Source organism: Pinus tabuliformis, chromosome Q (assembly GCF_031772625.1).
Source record: "Pinus tabuliformis cultivar Carrire ecotype Pingquan chromosome Q, CPIR1, whole genome shotgun sequence".
Lineage (NCBI taxonomy): Eukaryota > Viridiplantae > Streptophyta > Pinopsida > Pinales > Pinaceae > Pinus > Pinus tabuliformis.
This window is the reverse complement of record NC_142296.1, coordinates 1,156,788,582-1,156,804,422: the sequence shown is the minus strand read 5'-3', so window position 1 is coordinate 1,156,804,422 and position 15,841 is coordinate 1,156,788,582. Positions and strand designations below refer to the sequence as shown.

At 35.3% G+C, this 15,841-nt stretch overlaps 1 protein-coding gene across 1 annotated transcript in view; it reads left to right on the top strand.

Moving 5' to 3' along the window:
- The window catches only part of LOC149223750 (sister chromatid cohesion protein PDS5 homolog A-like), a 328,487-nt gene that overhangs the window by 228,875 nt on the left and 83,771 nt on the right, over positions 1-15,841 (top strand). The window contains exons 17-27 of the mRNA XM_089387987.1: positions 180-316; positions 432-549; positions 803-937; positions 1,079-1,278; positions 1,413-1,569; positions 1,768-1,902; positions 3,298-3,381; positions 3,482-4,063; positions 4,166-5,713; positions 5,832-5,945; positions 6,245-6,355. Of these exons, the coding sequence (XP_089244113.1) occupies positions 180-316; positions 432-549; positions 803-937; positions 1,079-1,278; positions 1,413-1,569; positions 1,768-1,902; positions 3,298-3,381; positions 3,482-4,063; positions 4,166-5,713; positions 5,832-5,945; positions 6,245-6,355 (3,321 nt within the window). The remainder of the gene's footprint in view (positions 1-179; positions 317-431; positions 550-802; positions 938-1,078; positions 1,279-1,412; positions 1,570-1,767; positions 1,903-3,297; positions 3,382-3,481; positions 4,064-4,165; positions 5,714-5,831; positions 5,946-6,244; positions 6,356-15,841) is intronic.

The following is a 15,841-nucleotide window of genomic DNA, read 5'->3' as shown; positions in this document are numbered from 1 at the left end:
AGTACAAAAAATTTCATCATCTTTAAGGATTAGTTGACTGGCAGTTTTAAATTATTATTCAGATCAGTATTGGCAGCCTTGATTTGCTGTATTATTTCCTAGTTTGTTACCATGGAGGGGAATAATCTCTTCTATTTTGTATTGTGTCGCTAAGAGTGTATTGTGCATTCTTATTTCAGATATGCGGTATTAAAACTCTTGTGAGAAGCTATTTACCTAATAGAAATGCCCATTTAAGACAAAGGATAAAGGCTTTGTTTGGGGTTCTTACAAAACTTATTACCACAGGCGAAATATCAGAGGAAGTGCAATCAAGGTGCATGTGATATAAGGCTATTCTTGCTTGATTTGAATTGGTACCTGACAAGCATGATGATGCTATAAATATGACAACGTTTCTCATTCTTTAAAATTATTCTACTTCTTGCCAGCAAGGTTGACAAATCTCATATAAGGCTTGCTGCCGCCAAGGCAGTTTTACGGCTTTCTAGGCAGTGGGACTGTCATATAAATCCCCAGCTTTTTCATATGACAGTGCGAACTGCACAGGTTATTGCTAACGCTTTAAATGCTGTTTTTCCAAGTGTATCTTTTAGAGTGTCAGGTTATTTATTCAGATATTGTTGTAGAATATACATTATCTGAAATGGATTTCTCTTTTCTTGCATTTTAACCTCTTCAAGCAGTTCTGCAGCAGTGACATTATTCAAATTTATTAATACCTTGTACTTTATGCATTGCAGTGATCATTAGTTCTATGTGAGTACACACATAATTTCTGTTTTCTTTGTCTTGGCTTCAGGACATTTGCCCTCATGTGAGGAAACAGTTTCTTGCTAAGGTTCATAGATACCTGAAGGATGGGCATCTTCACCAAAAATATGCATGTGCTTTTGTACTTAGCATAGGTAGAGAATATGAGCATGATTTTTTAGAGGTATGGGTTGAAACTTGTTACTTATTTGCGTGGCCAAGGATTGTATTAAGAGATTTTCATGAGAGTTTCAATGGCAATTCTGTGGTCAAAATGAGAGCATTATTATGCATCTATGTTCTGATTCTGGTTTCATCTTTGCAGGCCAGACAATACCTGGCTGAATTCTTTGAGACATGTCGAGATACACAGTTTCACCATTCCTCTTTGCAATTAGATTGCAATTCATGTACAGCCTCTCCAGAAATTGTTCTTAGTTATTTGCTACATTCCCTGGCACACCATCCTGATTTTCCTGTTTCTAATAAAACTTTATGCGCAGAAGCATTTGAACCATTTTATCGGTATGCTCTTAATATTTGTATCATCTATTTTTCTTCCAGATTTAAATTTCCTATGACTTTCTTTATGACTACTAGTGTTTGACTGATTCACTGAATCTACATGGCTATAAATATCAAATCAACTTGTTTTGCAGGCAGTTGCATTTTTTCCTTTCATTAATACTGCATCAAGATCCAGGTAAAATCCATTATCCTGAAAATAAACATAAACTGGATAGCATTCCTTTGATCATGACAGTGTTTCGGACTATCAAACAAATGGAAGACGCAGTTGACAAATCTAAGTCAAAGGTGATTGATTTTTTTTACCCTGCTGTTTATCAAACCATAGATTCTGTTCTTGTTACGTAAGGTCTGAGTTGGTTACCTCGGTTGAAGTGTATTCCCCTTTTCTTCATATTATTTCCTTATATGTGTTATCTCTTTGTGGCTGAAGATTTCACATTTCAGCATTTTTAGTCATTGTTTGACAAATTTCAACATTTGCAGAATCTCTATGCCTTGTGTGATCTTGGTATTTTGATCACAAAGGACTTTGCGCAAAGTCAGATCAACACTGGAAGTGAATCGATATCAATATCACTCCCAGGATTGTACTGTATGGCTGAAGGTGCCGATTTAAAGGTTGTTTTACTTTGTCGTGTAGCTAATCTACTTTCTGCTCTTTTGTTTTGTCGTAAAACACAGGCTGGTCATAAATAAGAGCCATGGCACTTCGACTCAGATGATTTTAAGTTTTATTTTATACAAGTGGGGTTAATCATCGGATAGTATTTTATTGTGGGGCACTCTAAAATAAGAAATAAGAGCGTCTGAATGATCTATTGATTTTTTGCATATATGCATATTGTGTCTGGAAGTGAGCGTTTTGTTGTTTCATTGGTTATCCCTACACCTATTTAGGATAATGAATGTTTGGTAACTCAATTTGGGCACTTGCATCAACATGAACAAACTCTTAAATGCTTCGAATCATAAGATATTAAGAATTTGACCTAACGTTTTTTGCAACAATGGCTTGACACCTTTAAACAGCCTAAGAATAAGAATCATCTCTGTATATTTATTGCCTCTGATCTTGAATTCATTAAACTCAATCTCTTTTGGTCCTCTGAATGTGTAGCTAATTACCTAATTACTCTGCATTATATTCATGGAAGTTAAGATCCATTTCACTTTCCAGGGTGATTATTGTTAATCCAATACAAAAGAAATTTATTCATGTGTACTGCAACATTATTGGAATTTGGAACACATTAGTTGTTAGTTATACTCAAGCTATAAAATCCTTCACCAGAACAGTAACTGTTCTGTCATCTTGTCTGTGTTTATGTTTCAAGAATACGCAGAAGTAAGTTTACAGTTAATATAATTCTTATGATCCTCTGCCAATTCTCTTACTTTTTTCTATGCATCACTCTTTCCTCCGCTAATAAAGTCATTTGGAATTTCTTGGTTCTGTTAAATTATAAATTATTGAAGATATGTTTATAACTTTATAGGGATCCAAGTAACATTATGCTTCTGGAAAGACAGTTTATTATTGTTTTTCTGAAAGCTTTCTTGTATTTCGTGTGATAATATATCCCTAATGAGATTCCTCAATTTCTCAATGGTTCTCCTTGATTTCGGTTTTTCCTAATTTGTTGCTATCTTGTACTAGAAAATTGAATCAGCTATCTGCAAATTGTTGCCCTCCAGCCTTGCTTCTGCAAGGTAACATAATTCGAATGTAATGTTCTAAACATTGGAAATGTTTGTCAAGAAACGTTTAAAGTTCTTGTGATTCTGAATCTTATGGAGGACAATTTCTGTTGTTCTATTCAAATGCCACCATGCATTATGTCACTTAGACACATTAAGTGAGATACCTCTGGTCTGCTATGTATGCCATGGTACTTGTGATGGACATACCTTATCCTGGTCATGATTGCAGGCAAAAATTGATAGGATTGTTGATTTGACTTACTGTACTTGCATTGGTTGGTCTCAAACTGATCTATATGTCTGTGGCTTCAGGAAGATGGAAGCCATTTACCTTTTTGTATTGGGAATGATTTGATGAGACGATTCAAAGCTGCAGTTTTATACTCAGGTGCTCAGGTCAGTATTTCTATATGTAATGTTTTACTGTTAAGGATTTGGTTTCCATAGGGCTGCTAGTTATTGATTCCTTATTAATTCTATTTCCAAATGGTTTTAGTTGAATCCTGATCAGAAGTGCAAGAGGAGTGCATGCGAGAAGGGTCCAATAGAAGGTGAAAATGATGTCAGCGAAGGACATTTCTCAAAGAGGAGGCTTAATAAATCTAATGAAAATACAAAGGAAAGCATATATGGAAGGCCAACAAATCCAGAAATTGTCATAAAACAGCCAGACTGTGGAAAAGATGCATCTAATAAGTCACTGGTTATTGGCATAATTAAAGCTGATAAGGGACTGGATGCTGTGAGTTTGGAGTCTGGAAAGCCTTCAGAACATCTTGAAGAGCAATTCAAGGGCACAGTATTAAAAACTGTGCCAAGTGAAGTCAAGTCTGCTGAGGATAATATTATAAGTAATTTTGAGAAGATATTGGTCCTTTCCAAAAGAAAACGAGGCCGACCGAGTAAGAGGATGGGAAATTTGGCATCCCAAAGCAATGGGCAAGGCTTATCAGTTAATGATTCTAATCACTTGAAGTTGTCTCGACCACGGCGAGTGCATAAAAAATATCCGGCTTGCAAACAAGCTGTTCAAACAAGAAGAGATTATGCAGATTTAAAATTGGCATCTGGAACTCAGGTAAATATTTCTGAGTGTCTCTATTGTTTATCTTGTTATGAATTTGGTTTTCAGAAGGTTAGACATTATGGACTCATAAATTCTGTTTGTGCATAGTTTCAGGAGATTGCGGATGAAAAGTTATCTAATAGTTCAGATAAGAATCGTGCCAAAGATGGCGAGAGTTTGGAGTCTGAAAAGCCTTCAGAACAGCACGAGGAGGAATCAAAATGCAGAATAGTAGAGGTGGTGCCAAATGAAGTCAAGTCTACTGCAGATAATGTTATGACAACTATTGCAGAAGCATCAATCCTTCCTAAAAGGAAACAAGGCAGCCGATATCAGAATGGTCCCAAAGATGGTCAGAGTTTGGAGTTTGAAAAGCCTTCAGAAAAGCAAGAGGAGCAATCAAAAAACAGGATAGAAGAAGTGGTGCCCACTGAGTTTAAGCCCGCTGTGGATAATGTTATGATGATGGTTGCTGAAGCATCGGTTCATCCCAAAAGGAAACGAGGCAGACCATACAAGGATGGTCTCAAAGATGGTGAGACTTTGGAGTTTGAAAAGCTTTCTGAACTGCATGAGAAGCAATCAAAAAGCAGAATAAAAGAAATGATCTCCAATGAAGTCAAGTCTGCTGTGGATTGTGATAATGATGTGATGACTGTTGGGGAAGTATCGGTGCTTCTCAAAAGGAAACGAGGCAGACCATTCAAGAATGGTTCCAGAGATGGGGAAAGTTTAGAGTTTGAAAGGCCTTCAGAACAGCATGAGGAACAACCACAAAGTACAATGGTAGCGGTTCTCAATGAAGTCAAGCCTGCTACAGATAATATTATAATCTCTGTTGCAGAATCACCAGTCCTTCCGAAAAGGAAACGAGGCAGACCTTCTAAGGGGTCAGTAGATTTGGCCTCCCAAAGCAATAGACAAAGTTTATCAGGTAAGGATTATGATCAGTTGAAGTTGTCTCGACCAAAGAGACGGCGTACAAAATTTTTGGGATACAAATCTGATAGGATATTGAGGAGTCTTTCTAGAGCACCTGGGATGTGCCACAATGATCAACTGATCCAAAGAAATAATTTTTCCTTACAGAAACAGTCGAAGTGTTTAAGGAAGTTAGATATGCAATCATCATATAAGGGTAAACGAGAAAGAAAGATGAAAAATTCAGATGCAGTTCCTAGAAAAACTATGGTTTCCAAGGTTAATTTTACTTTTACTGATAAAGAAACACTGGTCTCATCTAAGAGGAGAAAAAGGAGTCTCCATAAGGATTCACAAGAGGTTCCTTCTCCAAGCCAGCAGCAATGCCTGTTAGAGAAGTCTGAAGGCTTAAGGTTATCTAAATGCAGGGGAGGCTGTTCAAAAGGTTCAGGCAAAAGATCTGACTCGAAGGAAAAACTCAAGTTACCAGATTCAACAATAATGACTATGGAAAGAGTGTCAGGTGGGTTTTCAGGAGCAGAGTTAACTCCTAACTGTCAACCATTAGATGGAAATAATGCTTCCGGAGAGAAAGTAGAAAAGAATTCCAATAAGAGGTTAGATGATGATCATGATGAACTTGAAAAAATTATCAAGAGAAACCTACTGGGAGATCAAAGGCTTTCTACAGAAAATGAAGATCTGAATGCTATGTCAGGGATTGTATGCTTGCATAAAAAGGTGCAAATTGATCGATTTGACACTTTGTCATAGAAGCTGTTCTGTATAAGTAATTGATATGGTCTGGAAACTTGTGAGAGACATTTTATGTACATATTGTCACCATTTATGAATGCAGAAAGCTGCCAATCCATCAGAATCTCCAGAGAAGGTATTGAATGAAGATGGAAACAACTGCAGAGAGACTCCAAAAAAGCTTTTAAGGAGCAAAAGCTTCTCTGGAGTGGAGAAGGTAATCATTTTATTATCCTTTTTAACTAAGGTCCTTGCTTTTGACTGCCATTTGTTTTTCTTGATGTCACATATAAGGGTTGTTTATTTTTTTCTGAATCCCATATTGGATGTTCTCTGTGATGATAATGTTATGGAGAGTTCTCAATCTATTATCTACATTTTCATACACTTTTTGAAGAAACTGATTTACTGGTGTGATACATTTTGATGGAAGCCGTTCTGTATAAGTAATTGATATGGCCTGAAAACTTGTCAGAGATATTTTATGCATAATTTTGTCACCATTTATGGATGCAGAAACCTGCCAATCAACCAGAGCCTCCAGAGAAGGGATTGAATGAAGATGGAAAGAGCTACAATGGGACTCCAAGAAAGCTTTTAAGCAAAAAATTCTCTGGAGTGGAGAAGGTAATCATTTAATTTGTTATTTTCAATAAAGGTACTTGTTTCTGATTTCCATTTGTTTCTCTTGATGTCATGGATAAGAATTGTTTATTTTTTTTGAACCCCATATTGAACATTGTTATAGAGAGTTCTGAATTTATTATCTACATTACATACATTGTTTGAAGAAATTGATTCACTGGTGTACTGTCTTATAGATATGTTGTGGCATTGAATAGATTTTGGCTTTCCTGATTTCTGCCTAATTAAAGTCAATTATCACCATTTCATTGACATTTCAGAAAAATGGCTCTTACAAGGTGTCTAGTAAGCCCAAATGTGTGCAATTTATAGCCCTGTAAGGCTGTAGGGATGAAGTGTAAAAGTGTTTCGTAGATACCTGATGGTGGACGGTCTTGGCAAGTCTTCTTGGCTTCATTTTCAGTGGTTGGTTTTGTGGCTTTGCTGACTTCCCCCTAGTGGGTGGTAACTCCCTGCCTTGGTCGGTGTTCTTATGTCCGAGGTTGGTATATGGGCATTATTACTCACCAAAATGGGTGACCCCACAGGAGAATTTTTTTTTCCTACTCTTGACAGCCAGCCAGTCAGCCATATAGCCAGTAGCCCCTGCCAGCCACCATTTGTTGATGATATGCCATATGCAGTAGCACTTGTACGAAGGTGGGATGCCATTCCAAAGGTACTTTGATCATTTTGCAATTGGGTGCTTATATTTGTTTGTTTTTGGGCATTTGGTTTGGATTATGGGGTGATCTGGAAGATTGACAGACCTTGACTGTATTCTTGTTCTCTCACCTCACAATGGGAGTTAATCTTTAAACTTGGTCCAGTGGGACCTCCCTTAAGGTCCTTTTGGGTTATAGGAGGGACACTACCTGAGAAGCCATGATTGAGATAGCATGTTCCATCTTCCCTATGTCATACTTAACACCTTCCACCCTACATTATCAGCCCTATTTATCACGTCCATTCTTTAGGTACAACTTGTCATTGGTGCTTGGGGATTTGGCATTTACATGTTCACATACCTTTGAGTAGGGCCCAAAAACTTTGCCTTGGGAGGTTGATGAAGCTAAAAGAAATAGAAAGAGCATATCATGGTCACAAAAAAGTCAAAGAAAGAAAATCAATATGCAAAAGATGGTTGGGACAATAAGAATTAGCATGTGGGCGAAACCATAGCATAAGTTCAACCTACCTCATATGGCTATCACTCGGTTCTTGAGTACGTAATGATCCATTACATCAAAAAGAAACCTTGCATGTCCAAACCCCATTGAGTGATAAATTGATTCATCTTAAAGGGGTAGTAAAAATGCAAGGGGTAATTTTATATTTTTACAAAATAAAAACATAAAAATTAAAATAAGTAAATAAAATAAAATATTACAAATGTTATTAACAAAGCTTTACAAATATTTTTAAAATATATTTAAAACAAAATATTGGAAAAAAAATGTTTACAAGATATTATTCTTAAATATTTACAAGTGTAGTCTACAAATCTATTCTATGGGTATGAGGACACCTCTGCCCATAGATCAGCTAGAGTAGCTCTAGAAATAGCAAAGAGATATTTTATATTTCTTTAAAATAAGTTAAAGATTTTTGGAGATGAATAATTTAGATGAGGCCCCAGTCAAGAAGCCCTGCAAGAAAGTCTTCGTTAGATAAGTCTTGGGATTCAATAAGGAAGACTCTTCAAATCTTATGCCTTGGGAGTTGGTTGGTCCAATCGACGACTTCCCTTCACGCCCAAGTTTTCGAATATAAAAAGATCTCTGCACACTGGAGTTCAAATTGTCAGATCAATAGATTCATAAAATAGCAATATAATTCTCAGGGATTAGAGATACTTGCTAATTCAATTAAATTAAAATGCTACCTTAGATCCAATGATCAATGCAATATACCTGTGTAATACGTTATTAAACAACAGATAATGATCAACAACTTCTAAAATATTATTCAGTAGAGCATTATGAATAGTATTGCCATAAGAAGTAGGAGAGAAACACCACCATCAATGAAAACCCCAAGGACTTTTGCATTATTATTATTTCAGAAAATTTACAAGAGAACTTTGAGAGCCAGTACACGATTACTTGTGCTTGATTCAACTGCATATATTTAACCATTTGAGTTAATTCTTTGATAAGATCATTTTCAACTTCTTTAGTTTCCTTTACTTCAACTTTTGCTTTGACCTTTCACTTATCTCCACATTTATCTTCAAAGGCATCAATGATTGATTGTAAAGAATCAAAAGTGTTATTAGGAAACTCAGTGAACCAATCTAAGGCATCTCCATATAAGGTGAGAACGAAAATCTTCATCTTCACCTCTTCATGGTCAGAATATGGGCGACACTTGCTTATGCAAAGGTTGACACTCTGAAGGTAAGTCTCTGTAGTAAAAGCATTATCACCTTGAAAAGGAGGAAATTCAGCGATGGTTTCACCAATGTCATAAGGATAATCATGCAGAGCTCCCAAAATGTTAGTAAAATTGCAAGGAGCAAACAAGTCATCCATGATGACTTGCTTAAAGGGAAAAGGAGGGGCCAAATGGATGCTAGAAAGAGAGATCCTTGCTCAAGAATATCAAGAGATCCAGAAGAAGCAAGTTTCTAGCATAAATTCTTGTAAGAAATGAAAGAAGTGGAGTCGCCACTTGAACATGAAGCTAGCTTCAATATCCAAAAGGTAAAAACCGAAAGGTTAGTTAGGGAGAAGCAGATGGATATCAAGGAGGGTTTTTTGTCTGAGAAATAATGGATGAATAAGTGGAGTCGCCACCTAAACAAGAAACCAACAAAAATGTCCAGGTGCTAAAGGTGCAGATAGAGAAGATGAAAGGATTAGTGAGAGGAAAAAGATAAGGTGATGAAAAGATGAAAAACAATGAAGAATGAAGATATGATGAGGAAATGTCATTGAAGTGTCGAGAATAGAATATCCTCGACAACGACGCCAAAAATGTGGCGTTTGTGATATAAATGAAAAGATGAAGATGATTAAGACGAATGTTGCAAAGCCAAGGTCTAATAAATTGGTCGCCGACAATGGCGCCACAAATGTTGTCACCTAAAGTATACACCTAAGTCACAATGCTTGGAGTAGGGGTTGTCACTCTGATCCTTACTCACTCCGTTTAGACTCTCTTCTAAGTCAAGGGGGGTAGTCCCTAAAGACGATGATGAGAGAAAATTTGTTGGAACAAGTCCTAGGAGAATAAGGGCAAGGCAATTACTTCTTTCAGTAACTTGAATTAAGGATTAATCTGATAAGTGTGATTATGAGATGATCAATGTATATGTTCACAAGATGAATCTCAATTAGATCGATAAGACAATAGCCAAATAAACAAATAAAGACCAATGACTTAATAACAATGATCAATAAAGATGTAACACTTCCAAGAGATAATATTTCAAGTTATATGACAAGTAATGTTGCAAGACAAGTGTTAGTATGGAAGATATTGAAATATGAGCAGAGAAATACAACTTGCGAGATAAATGAAGCTTGTACTTTAGAAATATGCCTTAATGAAATATAGAAATTACAATGAATGATGAGGAACAAGTACAAGTAAGTGGAAAGTTTATAAGTAAATATATGCTCACAATTCAATAATATGGAAAGAAGGATGATGTTTGGTGAATTAAATGCAATACTAATCTATGTGAGATGCAAATTCTTCAATAGGATATCAACTTTAAGAATGATGCTTCAAAAAATAATGCTTAAGATATATCTAGATAAGCATCGACTTATGATTCAATAATTTAAGCCCAAAATTACAAGATTTAATTAGTTGAAACAATATCTCAAAATGCTTTTAATGGAAAATGCTTAAAAATGTTCTTCACTTATATTATATTATGATAATGAACCGAAGTGATAATTAAAACACAAAATGAGATTGTTAATCAAAGAAGAGGGGGACTTCTTTAAATCTAAAAGTGCAAGTGAAATGAAGACATAGACTATTCAAATGCAATAGATCAAGTAGTCAAAGAGATTAGATCTAAATGCAATGTGCATAAAATGAAAGAGGTGGAAGTTAGATCTACAAATAAAATGAAAACTAAGTCCAAAAATTAGTCACCACAACAAAATTCCTCTTTAGACAAAAGTAGGAGGGTTTTAAATTTTCTTTTTGAAAGGGTTTACAAATAAAGCTTTAATACCCCTCCTCAAAACCTTAACGAGAAATATTATTTATAATGATTTTACAAATATTAAATTGAAATAATTTCTCCCACAATCAAATGAAACTTGTCCAAAGTAGTTTTGCACCGCTGAGCTTAAGTCTCCCGGAATATTCCGAGATCCGAGGGATAGGGGCACCGTAAAAAAATTGACCGCTACCATCTCCGGATCCCGGAATATTCCGGGAATCTGCAATCGACATAAGGATGGCCGTTTCGCACTCCTTCCCAAAAAAAGGAAAATTTCGTTCCAGAAACTATATGTCCAGAGAGAGAGGATATACGCATAAGAGAAATGAGAGCCTCACGAGAAAGGGAAAAAATGAAAGAGGCTCCCAAAAATTAAATCTATAATTTTCTGAGTATTATGTAACAAATCGATGTTGAATCTTCCCTTAAACGTGTAACGGTAAAGAAATTTTGCAAGGGTTTAATGAGAGCTTTGCGGCCAAGGAGAGAACATCCAAAATATGAACACAACTTCTGAATTTTAGGCCCACCCCAAAAAAAGTAACTTTGTTTCTTGAGAGATCAGGGGTTAGAATGAGTTTCACCAAATCGATTGGAGATATCCTTCAGAAATTATTTAAAATTTTAATAATGAAATCCCTCTAAAAATGCTTATGGCAAGATAATATATTTAGTCAAAACTGATTACGGCCCTGTCGATAAACAAACCCAAGATCTCAAAAAAAAAGAAATTCATTTTTTGAACTGCAAAATTTTCGTTAGAACCACAGGGAAATAATGGAAAGAGATTTGAAGCAAATCTTCATAATATATATCTATACATATATATATTAAGGTTTATGTCCCTACAAAAATCTGAATTTAAAACATTGAAAACCCTATCCACTTCATATGAAAAGAATATGCACAAAACATAGGAAAAATTCTTTCAATCATGGTCAAAGAGAGGTCTCCAAAATAGAAGCTGCTATTTGCAACCACTTTCAGAAAAAATTAATTTGATTACAAAAATTTGAGGATGGTCACCAGAAAATTTGATTTTCTCTGCAAGTCATTAGATCAAATGCTGCAATTAGGAACCCTATTTAAGATCTGCAAACAAATTTGATGGTCCCTTTTAAAATTTTCGTTGTTTTCCTCAAAAAGTTTTCACGGATTATATAGGCAGGTACATAAGAATTAATTATATATACATAGGAAGGGACATAAGATCAATTTGATAGATTAATAGAGACAAGATAACAATATAATACTTAGGAATTAGAGATACCTGCTAATTAAATTAAATTAAAATGCTACCTTAGATCCATGATCAACAACTTATAAAATATTATTTAGTAGAGCATTAGGAGTTGTACTACCATAAGAAGTAGGAGAGAAACACCAATGAAAACCCCAAAAACTTTTGCATTATTATTAGTCCAGAAAAATTACAAGAAAGCTTCGAGAGCCAGTACATGATCCAAAGATTGGATGATTTGAGAAGCAAATGGGTTCTAATTTATAGATAAATCCTCCAAGTGGAAAATAATGGGTAGTTGGCGTGATCCCTGTCGAAATAATCTCAACCGTTGATAAATGTTTGATCATCTTTTAATCTCTACTGTCGGAAATCTTTACTTTTGAGAAATTTTCGAATTTGTCATTTAATCGATTTTTTATTAGCTCAAAAATAATTATTTTGAGCTAATTTCCTCAAAATATTGACTGACTTAACCACTATGGCCCGAGGGTCCAATTTTTCTTGAAATTTCCAATATTCCCAAGACCTTCAAAAATTAATTTCTTTAAGGCCACAATTTTTTTCTATTTGGAGAATTTAATTTCTTTAAGACTTTTAATTTTGACTCTAATTAATTAAATTTTTGGCTTAGGATTTTAATTTATTTTTACCAGAAAATTTATTTAATTGACACTTGAGGGGATTAATAATTTTTCCATCTTCTAATATTTTAGCCATGGTGTCTAAATATGAGGGATTATGTACCAAAATATTTTTTACATCAAGATATTACAATTTCAACTCTCAAAGGGGGGAAACCCATTCATTATAGACCCTCAATTTATTATCCAATTCTATGACTTAATATGATTTAGTAGACCAAGTGATTTGTAATAAAATAATTTCTCCAATTAGCTTAAATTATTCCCAAATCACTTTTACAAAAGGCTCGACTAAAACACTAGGACTCGCCTAAGATCTTGGCGACAAATTCCACCCTATTTTTGAGGTGAGGCTGGAGGGCAAAACTTTGCCTCTTAGGAGAAAATCATTGCCAAAATAATAGGTTTACCTAGGTTGTTACATACATATATGGTCTTACTAGAATCATTTACATTACAAACATTGCAGAATGGGTTTACAACTCTGATAGACTGATGACTGATGATGATGAATCAAGGATGATATGAATGCTTGAACATGTGGAATCCCTTTGTGAAAAAGTGTACTGCCCTAGGATAGTTGACACAGAGTGGTCAACAGGACTCAAAATAAATTCTTTTACAAGATATATTTTGTCTAGAAGGGTCTTATAAACATGATGTTGACTCTCTTGGTTCATGACAATATATCCTATGACCTAACAAACCTTAGAAGCATGAAGAATATGCTTTACCTAGAAGACCATCAATAAAGAGCATGAAACCCATGCTTTAAAATAATAACTTTTTTTCTTCTTTTGTTTGTTGATAAGATACATATTGAAATGAGTACAACAACAATTATGAACATCGAAACTAGTTACATTTCCAACACTCTCTCTTAACTAGGGAGGTATTCATAATTGTACAACTAGTACAACATCATTCTCAAACTGAAGAGTTCTCATAAGAAGAGTCAGATTGATAAACCAAACTGTAAACATCAACATTTATAATCAACATTGTCTTTTGAGGCCTGATTAGACAATCTCATCGTCATTCAAGAACATTATGCTAGGAGGCTTTACGTGTGATATTGCACTACCTCTATGAGGCACATATCCCATCTGGATGTTCACTAGGTATTTCCTTTTAGGACTATTCTTGTCTTAGATTTCCAAACTTGAATCCTCAAACTATATCGGTCCTCTTCGACCACTCTTATCTTAGATACCTGTCCTATCCTTAAAGAGTGTCATTCCCTTTCCTTTCTTGGATGCTTTATCCTCAAGGAAACCACATATGCTTATCCAATCCTCCACCATTCTCTCTTCAAGGCCTTAAGCTAGACTTACGACTGTTAGTCTTGGTCAAGTGCTTGACACATGATGAAGAGAATGCACATGTGATGTCCAACATCACTCCCTCTCAACCAGAGAGGATATCCCTATTTCTTTTGATTGGGGAATAAATCCTTGCTCCTATTCAAGGAGACTCCTTTACTCCCTCTCGAATCTAGAGGAGATTCCTGACTTCCTTCCTAGTTGGGAAGTCACAACCTCGAGCTTTCCAACTTATGTTCATAAGATGTCGGCTACTAGTTCTTCATAGCTGCTTGGCTCCCTCTTTCCTTCGCATCTCATTGTATCGAGCCTGCCTCCTTCCTGGGTATCATGGAGCCATATTCTTCCTTCAATCTTGTGACAGGGTTCAGGTCATCAATCACTTTCATCTTGTCATCATCAATGAAGGCATTATATTGTGCCTTGCCAAACTTCAAGTTGATCATTGCTTCCTTATGAAATTGATCTTTGGTTGTTGTATGAACTTGACCTTCAGGTTATCTTCTCGCACTGCTACCTTTTAATCCCAAGATGAACCCATATTGACTTTATAATTGCCAAAATCATATGTTGATCTTGCCTTAGCATTCATCATATGTTCCTGCAATATCGTTCCAGGTAGAAAAACAATATGTTAACTAGATAACCAATAACAAAAATATTAGAGTTACCTCATCGTGATGGATTTCTCATCATTAACATCTTCGTGGTCCATCTCCACATGAATCTTCCTTCATGCATCAGAGTGCCCAGTGATCGAAATTGATTACCAAGTTATAGTTTTCTTCCAGAGACTATACTGTATGTTAATCATTATTCTCTATAATCTAGAGAGAAAGTCTTGATCTCTTATTTATTCTAGAATAAGTCAAATTATTCCTTTTAAGCATCATATAACCAAGCATGTTTTCTGACCAACTTCTTTTACAAGATTCTATACATGTGAATCTTACCTAAAAGAAAAAGTTATTTCAAATATGCATTCCTATGCTTTCATACAATCATCTAGCTATTAAATCTTATTTGAGTTTGCATCTTCTACTTAAATAAAAATAGATTTCTTTTCTTAAGAGACTGCAACCTGACCAACTGCATTCCTTCATCCTTCGGTATTGTTTCCATACTATATGGAATATATACTAACCTTGTCATAATGATTCTTCGAAGATCCTTCCAAAGGGATGGCTCTTATAGGATCTTAATGATCCTTCTTAGCAAAATGACTTCTTTAACATAATGTTAGACAATATATGGATGAACATTATGTAAAATGGTCCCAACATACAATAGACTCTAAATCTTCTACTATCCCATGCTTCTATCTATGATGTAACAAAAACTCTTCTAGGGTAAACAACAATGCATGCTATCCTAAAAGGAAAGGCCAACTTCATAAAGAACTTGACAAAGAGGATGCCTTCTTCAATAGTAAAGATATTTGACATCTTCTTTCTTTAACTTCTTCTCAGGTTCTCCCATTTCTTCAGCTATGTGAGCTTCACTTCTTTCCTTTCTCTTATTATTCTGATTGTTTGGACAGTCCCTCTTAAAGTGTGCATATTCATTGCATCCAAATCATTGAACTTTGGACATATCAGACTTCTTCTTGGACTTTCCAAACTTTCCCTTCTTCAGCTTCTTGATTCTAGCAATGAAGGCTTGAGATTGTTCATCTGATTCAATGTCATCCTTTGCCTTGATCCTAGTTTCTTCCAAAATGCATTGAGCCCACAATTCATCGAAAGGAGTTGAGTCCTTCTTAGAATAGATGCTTGTTACAAAGCTGCTCCATTCTGGTGGCAATGCATTCAGTACACATATGGTCATTTCAAAATGAGAAATTGTCTCAACAAGCCCTTGCAGCTGATCTCTTATCTGAGAAATGTTCATTAGAAAGGAGGCCATGTCCTCATTGTTTGATTTCTTCATCTTATATAGTTTATTTCTCAATAACATCTTTTGCCTTGATGTACTTATAGAGTACAAATTCACTAGCTTGTCATACATAGCCTTAGAAGTCTTCAAATTTGCAACAAATGGAACCAACTGATCCTTAATGGACATGGACTCAACAATGTTCTTTTGTGCCCTTACTTC